Source organism: Pollachius pollachius (genome assembly GCF_949987615.1).
Source record: "Pollachius pollachius genome assembly, chromosome: 14".
Taxonomy (NCBI): Eukaryota; Metazoa; Chordata; class Actinopteri; order Gadiformes; family Gadidae; genus Pollachius; species Pollachius pollachius.
The window spans coordinates 19,566,635-19,578,540 of record NC_136947.1 but is presented as its reverse complement, the minus strand read 5'-3'; the positions used below and the strand labels follow the sequence as shown (position 1 = coordinate 19,578,540).

General features: G+C 41.7%; 1 protein-coding gene across 1 annotated transcript in view; it reads right to left on the bottom strand.

Annotated features, from left to right (window-relative positions):
• znf644a (zinc finger protein 644a) overlaps positions 1-11,482 on the bottom strand; it is an 18,968-nt gene extending 7,486 nt beyond the window's left edge. The window contains exons 1-5 of the mRNA XM_079750835.1: positions 11,384-11,482; positions 5,945-8,432; positions 5,248-5,853; positions 4,652-4,777; positions 3,608-3,710 (exon numbers count right to left, since the gene is read on the bottom strand). Of these exons, the coding sequence (XP_079606961.1) occupies positions 3,608-3,710; positions 4,652-4,777; positions 5,248-5,853; positions 5,945-8,417 (3,308 nt within the window). The 5' untranslated portion in view covers positions 8,418-8,432; positions 11,384-11,482. The remainder of the gene's footprint in view (positions 1-3,607; positions 3,711-4,651; positions 4,778-5,247; positions 5,854-5,944; positions 8,433-11,383) is intronic.
• Between the last annotated feature and the right edge of the window lie 424 nt (positions 11,483-11,906).

The window sequence follows — 11,906 nt, the reverse complement described above, 5'->3', positions numbered from 1 at the left end:
GGGATCTCCTGACGCAAGTGCACAGGGAAATCTTCCATCCTCATCAGGAGCGCATGGCTCTGTGGGCCTGGCCCCGTGAGAGGATGAACCACAGCTGGACTCCCATGGAATGTCATTACGGCTATCCAGAGCGCCAGGGCTTCCTCTACGCGTTATGCATATGACGGGAAATGGCGTGCGTTCGTGGAATGGTGCATGAAAGCTGGGGGAATAGCTTTCCAGAGTCCCGTACCTGTTACTCTGACGTTTCTACAGGACCTGCTAGATAAAGGCAAGGCTTTCTTCACTGTCAAAGTGTACTTGGCCGCTATATCGGCTTGTCACATATGTTTTGGGGACAAAACGGCAGGCAAGCATCCTATCGTTTGCCGGTTTATGAAAGGTGCACGCCGTCTTCGGTCAGTGTCGCGGAACTAGACTGCTTCGTGGGATTTCTCTACGGTGCTTGATGCGCTGTCACGCCCACTGTTTGAGCCCTTACAACAGGTAGAGCTTAAGACTCTCTTGTTTAAGACAGCTTTATTGCTCGCGTTGGCCTCGGCTAAACGCGTGAGTGACATCCATGCGCTGTTGGTAAGCCCGTCGTGGATGCAGTTTTTGCGGGCAAACTCAAAGGTTTTATTAACCTCTTAAACCCGAGCACCCCCGGGGGCGGGGGCAGCTGCACCAACGTGTGCTGTAAACAGCTGTATACAGCACCACCATGCTCCAACATGTCCATGGTGCATACCCATGTAACGGGAAGAAGCTCAGCTAAAAGCCCATGATAACCATTTTTACCTAAAGAGAACACAATTCTAACACCAAGCAACTAAATGAGCCCGTAGCAAAACACGCAAAACGTGCATACTGGCCGCCGCCGATTTCGCTACTTCATGCCACCCACACAATGATATCACTCTCATCAGTCTACGACGAAAACTCACTGAACTAGCAAACAAAAAAGAGCAAAATAAATAAACAAATAAAAAAACGTTATACAGTGTGATACTTTTGATTGGCGAATGGTGTTTTTTTACATGGATTTGGGTCCCTCAATTTGACTGTCCCTCGACTCTATTGGCTCTGACGGTTCGGTAGAGGGGTCAATCATCGAAATTGACCAATGCATACCCAAGATATCTTCCCGCGTTTGACTGGAAGGTCAGCATAATTCGCGCCAGAAGCGCCGAGAACATTCTCAGAGCAGACACTCCAGCTAGATGGAGACATACGCTCCTACAACACGCTTCTTACAACGTTTGCATTCCTAGTTAGCTATTAGTTAGCTATTTATTTTGTATTTTCTTGCCTTTTTTTCCCATTTGTTATTCTTTTCAAATAAATAATGGCAGGCAGGAGAAAGACCTATACGTTTGCGGAGGCATTTGCTATCATTACTAGCGACAGTGGGGCTAATGTAGTCCCTCTCGAGTCCTCGTCTGACGACAGTGACTTGCTGTTGCCAGAACTGGACACGGATTAATTGTACTGCAGGAAGTGCCAGGTCCCTTTGTGCTTCACTTCCAAAAAGAACTGCTTCCAGCAGTGGCATGACAGCCACTAAGTTAGTTTTAGTTAGTTAGTTATATTTGTTCAAAGTTGCTGCCAGCGTGTTGATATATATGTATCTTTATCCCTAGTGATGTAGTCTTTAGCTGTGTTTTTACCTTTGTTTTTATAGTTTGGTTTTATTATATGTTGTTCTCAAATATATCTGCTCCAGTTGGAGTCAAACTTCATTTCGATTGTATGGTTTTCTTTGACTGGAAAAATGTATAGAGGTCTGGGTGAATTTTCAAAACAAGTCAAAACTGTTGAATTTGGATGGAATGAATACCTATAGTGATATGTCAGTGAAATAAAATTAGTTTTACAGTCTGGTACCTTAGAAAGCTCAAATGGCACTGATGGTGCCCAAAAGTGCCCAAATGGCACCATTTAGTCCACCAGGACCTACCTGTACTAAAACCTCTCTAAAATCACTTTATTCACTTTATTAGCATTCATCCTGGAACAGGGTACTCATCAGATGTTGTTATATGTTTCCCTAAAGGTTCTGGGCTACTTTCCCATAGTTTCAAGGTTGTGGAGGCATACTCTACATTTTGGGCATGTCATTTCAGGCAGGAGGCCTGTGAAATAGGCCTAGGGCTTAACAGGTAACAGCCGAATCCTGTTTTTGTTCCCAAGGTATTTGACTCTGCGTTGTCATACCGCCCTATTGAGCTGTTGGCTTTCCATTCTCCACCTTTCTCCTCCCAAGAGCAGAAGCGGCTGAATGCGCTCTGCCCGGTGCGGGCTTTACGCGTCTATGTTGATAGGACGGTTGATAGGACGGAAATCGGAGCAGCGGTTTGTATCATGTGCTACGTCACACTTGGGGAAGCCTCTCTCGAAGCAGCATTTGACACACTGGATCGTGGAGGCTATAGCCATGGCTTATAAAAGCGTGGATTTGGAACCCCCTATTGGCCTGCGCGCATTCGACTCGCGGCATGGCCGCATCCTGGGCACTGTTTCAGGGGGTCTCAGTGGGAGAGATATGTGCGGCTGCCAGCTGGGCGATGCCTCACACTTTCACTAGCTTCTACAGGTTGGATATTACTGCACTTAATCTGTCTCACACAGTCTTGAGCGTTGGATCAGTGAACATGCCTGTTTGATGGGTTTTTCACTGGTACTTCTTTGGCAATACGGGAGTTACTATATCCCATAGTGAAATACCGAGCGAATGTTGAAAGAAAACTTAAGGTTAAGATATTGACCAAGGTTTTCTGATACATAAGTGAGGCATCTCACCAGACCACCATCCTTGCCCGGAGCGAGGAAGAGATGTTTAACTATAGACTGAAGGGATGACGTGACGACGGGACTTATGTAGTAGGAGGGAGTCCCTCCTCTGCAATCAGACGTCACGTCTGTTGGCCAGTCACGACTGCCGTATTGTAAAATTACTTCTGGGGACAGCGCGAGGGGCGTGTCTGATACATGAGTGAGATACCTCACTCATGTATCAGAAAACCTTGGTTAATTTCTTAACCTTAAGTTTCACACACATTTAGGGGCGTTTTCGGGGGGCGCGAATACTCCCCCTGGCTCAGATAGATTTTGCTATCTTAGCAGACGTAAAAAATGAATACATACATCATATAACAGTCTAAAGCAAAGGGAAACGTTGAAGAAGCATTATATCACCCCTTTAATACCGCGGCGACTTTACTACAAGGCAAGATTTGAGGGCAGCCTGCTCCCTCCCTTCTTTCCTCCTCACCTGCACCATTGTGGAGTGTGGAATTCACACACCTGAGGTGGAGCTATGATAACACGAGACAGACAGGATATATTCTCAAAACAATCAGGAAAGAGTTTTCGGGATAAATCAGACATTAGCGGGCACTGTTCTAAAATCAAAATTGTCTAATACAGACGCTGAATCAACCAAAAGAGATTTCTAATAATTGGAACACAAATTAGAGACATATCTTACCAACAGCCCCTTTAACCATCTCTAATCTAATCAAATACTATTTCTGCCATCGTATAATGGTGTACCAAGGCCAAGTTGAGGGGAAACTGCAACCTGAAAGAACACAAATTTGACGAGAGAAGAGCTTGACTTCTTTACCGGCATGTGAGTCGGTACATTTCTTCTGGAGTCTGTGGTAAGGGCAGTGTCTTCTTCTTTGAGCCAGGCCTTGACCGAGGTCTTCTTCCTTTACAGTCAATCACTAAAGCAAATATGGTCAATTCTTATCAGTTAAGTCATACGAATGACAACATCCACGATTACTTTTTACATTTTAAAATGCATTCCATCACAGTGGCCCTAAACATCCTTACCAAATGTAATACTTTTGAGGCAAAATTAACCCAAATTTGTAATAAAATTTTAGAGTCGCAGTAGGCCAGTGTTTCACGTCTCAAGTGGCCGTAACAGCCAGGATTGCTTGATTTACTTTCAACATCTTTTAATGATATGGCTGGTTGGCCAAGACCCAAGGTATTTGTTGACTTTGTCTATGTCGGTATGGAAATCAGCCTTGATTTTTGTTCAACTCATCCCTTCTTACGGTGTACATTCTGAAATTGGGAAGCTGGAAAGCGATTGTTTCTCATTATATTCCAACTACTGCTAAGCAGCTCCCATAGCTGTATCTCACAAAAGTGCATACAAACTTCCCTGGCTAGGTAGTTTTCTTCAAACATGTTCATAAAACAAGCAATCCACAAGTTTTGATTTTGTGTTTATACTGCACTAGAAATATTCAGGGTTAAACTGATTGGAGCCCAGTCTCTCTGAGCATGCAGAGTGCCGCGAAAAACACAGAATCGAAATCAGTGGATTATTTTTTTGTGGGTACTATTAGAGTACCCTGCCTAGCCATGGTAGTTCGTATTCACTTGGGTCTTACAAAACCAAGATAAAGCTATGTTGGCTGCTAAACACTCACTTGAAATATATAATGGGTTTCATTGCTGGCCAACTGGCCCATTTATTGTCGGATTTACATCGAGATATAGCGAATATCAACAATTGACCTGGGGTCTTTGCAAATATGCCAAATCCTTTAAAGGGTTAGATGACGGGTATATGCTTAACGAATTACTGAAAAAAGTCACACAATCACACACTATACCAGTTTGAAGCCAATGCTCTTCATGTACTTACTTGCTCCATCAAGTGAGGCATTCCTTTTTCGCTTTGCATACGCCCGCAAATGATTAGACAAGCTAACTCCACTGTGGAAAGATGCATTGCAGTGCATACAAACCTTTCGGTTGAACTCGCCTTTCTCTGATTAGACAGAAACACAAGAAAAATAAATTAGAACAAACAAAAATGTCTACAGGGAGTATTCAGTCTCCATTCCTCAGCTAGTCATGCAAGATAAACCATTCTACTAGAGATGTATCCTGCAGGCAAAACCATAACAGGTTATGGACACCTGCCTTAAACCACATTTATATAGTCGCCTTACGAGAACTGTGCAAGCCAGCCTGAACCAAAAATGAGGGTTTATTCGCCGAATTGTCCCGGGCCACACCCCATTGAAATTTAGCAATCGGTGGAGCCCCCCCATTGAAACGGCCGCTCCAGAGCTGCCGCGTGAAACAGCGAGTATAAATGCCACGTTTGACCGCCTGCACTGTTCACAAACGGAACATCATGGCGTAAATTTAAGCAATCTTTTTAAAAGAGATACCAATCTAGCCTGTATCCCATCCCATCGAGGACTCATAATTAAAAAAATAGATATAACTTACCTGCTATTGAGTTTAGTAATGAAGCGTCAAGTCTTGATCCAGCACCATGTTCAGTATCTAAACAAACTGATAATGTGGATTTTGAAATTTGAGAAGAAGCCTTTATTCTTGGATCTTCTTGGCACTTTCTCTTCTTCAGAATCCCTATCAAGGCACTCGCACTCGAAAGGGATCCTTTAACCTCCAACTTGGTCTCAAGCTGCTTCTTTTCAGATGCAACTCCCAACAACGAAAACTGGGGTTTCGAGAAGTGTGATTTGGCATCATTGGAGATGGTTGGTATATAATTATTTTTAAAGAGTCCAGTTAGAGAATGAGACCTGGCTAGCTTTGACGACTTACGAAATGAGAATTTATTTCGTTTCTTATTGAGGATTTGAATAGCCCTATGGACCTCTTTCTTGTCCCGCATCAGTTCTCGAAGTAAGCATAATGGGGTCTTGTTCTTTGATTTGATTGGTCTACCAAGCTGTTTCAAGTGGCCTCGGATGTGGTTGGACTGTCCAGTCCGGTTATCAAACTTGTCCCCACAAAGTGGACAGGAATGGATCATCTCCAGGTCATCAGGGTTTTCTAGAGGGTCTGCAGGGGGTTCCAACAGTACTGCTGCAAAAAGAGAAAGCCAAGATCAGAACCGTCATAAGCAGTCACAGTATTATTGGTGCATACTCAAATATACCCAAAACTATCTCAATACCTTCTTCCAATTGTGGAATGGGAGACATCCTGCGTCTCATACGTGGCTTCTTGTCTCGAGAAGCCACATGTTCAGCAGGAACTACATGCCTCTCGTTATAATTCAATCCAACCCGATGAAGATGGCCTCTCACATGATTGGATAACCCAACACCAGACTCAAAGACTTCAGGGCAGTACGGACAGGATTTGGGCTCCAAATCTGACGAATCGTCCGTGTAGGATCCTTCCATTGTCATCGAGTTGGACTCAATGCTGTCTCCAAAGACCTCCGTTTCTATGCACTCTTCCTTGATATCAGTCTTTACTTCATCATTCCCGTCAGTCGTTATCTTATCAAACAACTTCTTAGATGCCTGCAGAACCCCTCTCATTGACATCCTCCTACTATATGTATAAATGTGCTTTTCTTCCTGCCTGACATCATCAACATCGAAAAGGTTAGTGTTGGCAAGAGTTTCATTGAATTTAAAAATGTCCTTCTCTTTACAGTTTGTGATCTCTTCTGAACGGTTTAACATCTTTGGACTTGGCAAATGTTTGGGTAAAATAAAACATGAATCCTGTTCTGTGGTGTTTCGAAAAGGTGTTGACATTTTTCTTTTCGAAGGCGTCTTTTTAATGGTCTGATCTGAAGTTGGCTTAGGTATTCTGTTGCTTTCAATGTCTTCCTCTGTGACACTGTATTCACAAGGATTTGTATCAGGCTTAGAAACACAAGTTTGCTTTTCACCATTTGAGGATGACCTGGTTTCTGGAAGCTTAGTTGCATGCATGCCTTGCAAATGATCTTGCAAATCATTATCATCGTTGCTAGATGTGTGTTTAGTTGAAATGCCATTGCCACTTTCTTTCTTCCGTTTTGCTTCAGTGTCTTTGTCATGTCTTTGTCGAGAAAGGAGAACATCGATCGATTTGTCCAGCTTAGACTGAGTTTCTTGAGACTTGAGAAATCTTCTCGTCATCTTTTCATGCTTGAATAAGTTGGAAAAGTTACTTATCGAATTCACTTTTTTTGAGGGGACGAATATTTTAGATTTTGCTTCAGAATGTTCCATTTTACAAGAGTCTTGCTTCTCAACAGGTAGCTGTGCATTTGTCTCACTCTCATGTAAGCTGTGTATTGATTCGTATTTCTCGATCGTCAGTTTATGACGACACTGAAGATGATTTCTAAAAACATTTTTACTGAAAGCTCGGTATGAACAAATTGTGCAAGAGAAAACACCGGCCTCATCCCTGCCGCTATCCTTGTGCTGCGAAGTATTATGTCTCCGGAGCCCTCTCTCAGACACTGCGTGGAATTTACATTTTTCACATTTAAAACAACGCTTGCTCTTACTGTGTGTCAGGGCATGTTTAACAAAAGTATTCTGGCAGTTTGTTTGAAATGGGCATTGAGGGCAACAAAGTGCATCGTTTCCAGCCTTATTTGTATCAGAAATATCGTTGATTTCATCAACTTGTCTTTTCCTTCTCTTCGTGTGAACAGCCATATGCTCTAAAAGGGAGCTGCTCTCTCTGAAAATATGTCCACATTCTTGGCATATAAAAGGACTAGGCGACATAAAGGAAAGATCTGAATGCAATTCCAAGTGCTGTTGCAAACTGATCTCTTTTCTGAAAACGAGGTGACATTTCGAACATGGGTAGGATGATGGCTTAGGTTCTGAGGGAGAATTGACTGGAAGTCTTCCCTTCAAGGGTGAAAGCCTGTGACTTATATTATTATCAAAAGAGTTTAATGTTGGCGCATTGTATAAAATTTGCTTGATGGCCTTAACAGTTCCATTTGGATACTCTTTGTTCTCAGTTAATGAAGATTTGGAATGCATCCTCAGGTTTTGAACCTTGCTCATGGGGACAGAGTGTGCTTGGTCTTCTCCATCATGCGAGTCTTCAGATGATTTATGGCCTAGATTAGGGTAAAGATCTTCTGAGGGATCTACCATAACCACCATATCCATCTTACGTTTCCTCCTCTTTTGAGTTCTAGAAACCATAACTTCCTTTTGCATCTCCTCCCCTGGGGATTCATCATGGTCTTCCCACAAGAACTGCATGAACTCTTTGTGAGGGTCCCACTGAAGATCACGGGCACTGCTGAAGTCATCCAATGAGTCCTCAGGTGAATCAACGTCAAATCCCCATATCCCTGCAGTATCAATTTCCTGCACTGTTTTCAAGGGTGTGATGCTTTTCTCCTCCTCCTCTGTGCACAAGCTGTTGAGATCATGTGCCTGTGTAGCCCTATGCGAGGAAGGTCCGTTTCCCAAGCCAACTGGGGACAACATATCAGCGTTTGACAAAACATCAAGAACGCCGTTTTGTTTGGCAAGCGCAGGCTTGCCAAAAGAGTCTATGTAAGATAAGGCCGCTTGTGTCATTCTCACTGGTTCTTGAAGGAGTGTGAGGGCATTCATCTCGGGATCTGTATCTTTATCATCTTCATCACGAGCTGCCAGGCATGACATTTCTGTGGCCTTGACCTGCAAGAGAAAATTGGATGTTCTTAGTCAATTATGAAATTACACCAATTTGTATAGGGTTGTATAGTCCTACCCCTTATCTAGGGCAATATGATTTCCATAATGCATAAATCGTGGCTGTAATCGCGGAATTTGGTACTAAAAATTGAATCATCTGTAAGACGTGGAATATTGCAGAATTTGCCAAATTCCCGACATTTGACTGAAATGGATACAACTTTTCCTTAATCTAATCTAATCTACAGACGATTAGGCATAAATGCATAATTCAGAATCCAATTGGGTCGTTTTCAGAGAGGGAGGGGATGTTGGTCGCATCATGACCTCACAACTTTGAGAAAGAGGCCATCAAAGAAGGTCAAAGTCCTCTTGAACTAAAGATTTCGACCCCAACTCCTAAATTCAGAACAGAGCAAAACTGGGACAATTATGAGTCCAGGGATGAACTGTTTTGCAAATTCTGTCAACATCATACTATTGATCCGACCCGTAAAATATGTGTGATGACCACTTAAAAGTCTAAAGCCCATGTGGAAAACAAGGAAAAGCACTGTGTCAGCCCAAGCTTTTATTCACGACTTTGTGGCTGTTGTCCAATTCAAGTGAACTATGCAAACAGGGGGGAGCATTTCCCGAAAATGAGAGCAGACTCCGGCAAACTCACCTGCCCAGCCGGTACGATAAACAGATAATGGCCATTCTACAGAAGATCACTCTAAAAATCGTAATTTGTTTGCTGTCCGCATGCAAATTGTGATATTCCAAACAACGAGATATCATGGTGAAATAACGCGATGCTATCATTCCATAGTTACAAATAGTGAAATGTTGTGTGCATCATTAAAAATGTGCTGTTATATATTATTCAATTGTTGACATTTTATTAATTTACATAAGTAGGCACTCTTTCTCATGATAAAATTAGCACGAATCGTAAATCCCAGAATTCCGAATAAAATTAACGAATTGAATTTGGGGGGGAAAAATACGGATTTCGCAGAACTCTATGCTAGCCTAGATATCATGAACATTTGGTTTTCAGAATGCAGTGGGTTTTAGATCCACTCTTGGTCTGAGTCCAACTCAGTTACGGCAGAGCCACAATACAAAGCGGATCGCACTCTGGAATTGCCATGGAGCGCCACTTCAGGAAGCATTGCATAGTATATAGACAAACCACATTGGGAATTCGGGTTCTGTTTTTTGTTCTGTGTTTAATATAATGGATCCCAGCAGATGATGCTGTGATGCGGGCCAAGGTTCAAGGTTCAATAGGTTCACATTCAAAGCCTATCGAGCGTTAAACATGAAAGTTGACAGTTGAAGTTGGAGCATCGCAGATAACAGGTCTTTTTAATAAAATGCCACACAGACGACTTCTGTGAAAATGTTCAGTAAGTTAAAACCAGCAGCGAGTTCAAAATTGTGTATACCGGGGTGAGTTGACCTCCTGTCTTAAGTATTATTCGTCTCTTAATCTATATGATTATTAAAACAAACTACGGAGCCTTAAATATAATTGTTATTGATTATTAATGTTACTATGTTAAATTAATTTAATTATCACTCAATACATTAATCTGCATCCTCAAGCCCCCGAGAATAGTGGATTTAGAAGTGATTTTTCCCCTTATAAAATTACCACCAGCCATTGTCCGACCAATGTTAACTTTGTCAAACAAGTGCATATCGACCAACCAATCGGCCAACCGACCAGAATTTGAAATCCCTAGGATCTAAGGCTTTTTCTTTCAAATTTGTCGAAATTCTATTTACATCCCGACATTAGAATAATAATTTGGCCCGAATTAAATTATTTGGGGGAGCGGCTTGGGAGGTAGGCTTGAAGGGACGGGGGGATTTTTTTCGGTTGGATTCTTTTTAAATCTAGTTTAATCTGTCTGATTTCTCCAAATGTCTTCACCCATGAGGATAAACACCTCCACCTTTTTCCTAGAACTTCAGCCTAAAACACTTTTCCTTTTATATAGTGTTGGTGTTCGAGGTTTGAGCTGCAACAGGTGGTTCACTAACACTTTAAAAAAAATCAATATATACTCTATTCTATCAATGAACTCAATTTCTAGCGTATTATGTTATTTCAACAATCAACAATCAATATTCGGTAACATAAATTTAAATGTTACATTTTTAGTTGGGGAACCTATTTGGTATGCCAACCTTTTACGATCACTGGAAAAATCCAATTTCATATCATATTTAATTATTTGTCTATGAATGTATACGTACGCAAGTACTTCGGTACGTACAAAATAGAACAGCGACATCTTGAGGCGATTTGCTAAAATGCAGTATTTACTGCATCATCTTTTTTAAGCAGCCTTTAAGTTCTGCAATCAAATATTACGTATATAGAGTTGGGACCTTAGCCAACATTTCTCTTCCTCGTTTTATATTATAATCTCAAAGTGCACTGGTGTGACTAAACCAACATAATGTACATCACCTGTTAAGTCGATTGTTGGTGACAATGGATTGCAAGGTCGCAAGAAAAGGGAGCTTCGAGGGCAAATAAAAGTGTCAAACTAACTCGAGGAAATGATGGCAAAGAACCACCTTCAACCAACTACATACTACATCAACAATAGGCTTGCATGATCGAAAGGGGGTTTATTCTCGAGCTAAAACTTTGAGCACAGTTCACTTGCATGCCAACCAAATATAAAGTCACTATTCTTTTTTTTAGCAGCAACATCACAACAAATACATTATCAATTAGAAATCAGACAACCTGTGTCCCGCTGCATGTTCTTCCCGTTTATATCATGCTGTGTTGTTGGATGCAGCTTGCAGGATCTGCAGCCCATTCTATTTAGGCTCTGTACCACACCAAAGCCAAATCCTTAGACTAAACTACAACTAATGGGAATTGTGCCTCAACACTTACCATCCATACATCCCTATATTACTAAGAAACAAACGGATATTACCTCCGGACGTCGTTGATCGGGGCGCTCTTTTTACGCTGCATTGAATTATTTCTTACTTTCGTCTTCCATCCATTTCACAGTCGCCATTTTCCGTGGTGGTCTAGTGTGGACCAGTCCATTTATTATAAAAGGGTTAACGCAAATACGGTTGTCACAGTACAACACGTATTTGTTCTAATAATAAATTCATCAGCATATTTAACCAAATGGGTTGTGTTTATTATCAACCATGCTATAGTTTGCTTTTATACTGCTAATTTCGGGAATTGGCAAGAGGAACGATTTGTCTGTCAAAGAAAATTCCCCAGAAGGAAAATATGGTTTATTCCAGATGGGAGGCATAAAAAACCTGAGTTAATGACCCCTTCTTTAGAGGTAGCAGATTGCTTTTTAGGTTGAGGACGTAACATGTTTCCATACATTTAATAATACACACAGAACACATTAGGGCCAAATGACAGAGTTCCCATTGTCAATCAAACCGGCTCTTGAAACAGCCTTGAAAAACCCTTCTAGACACATT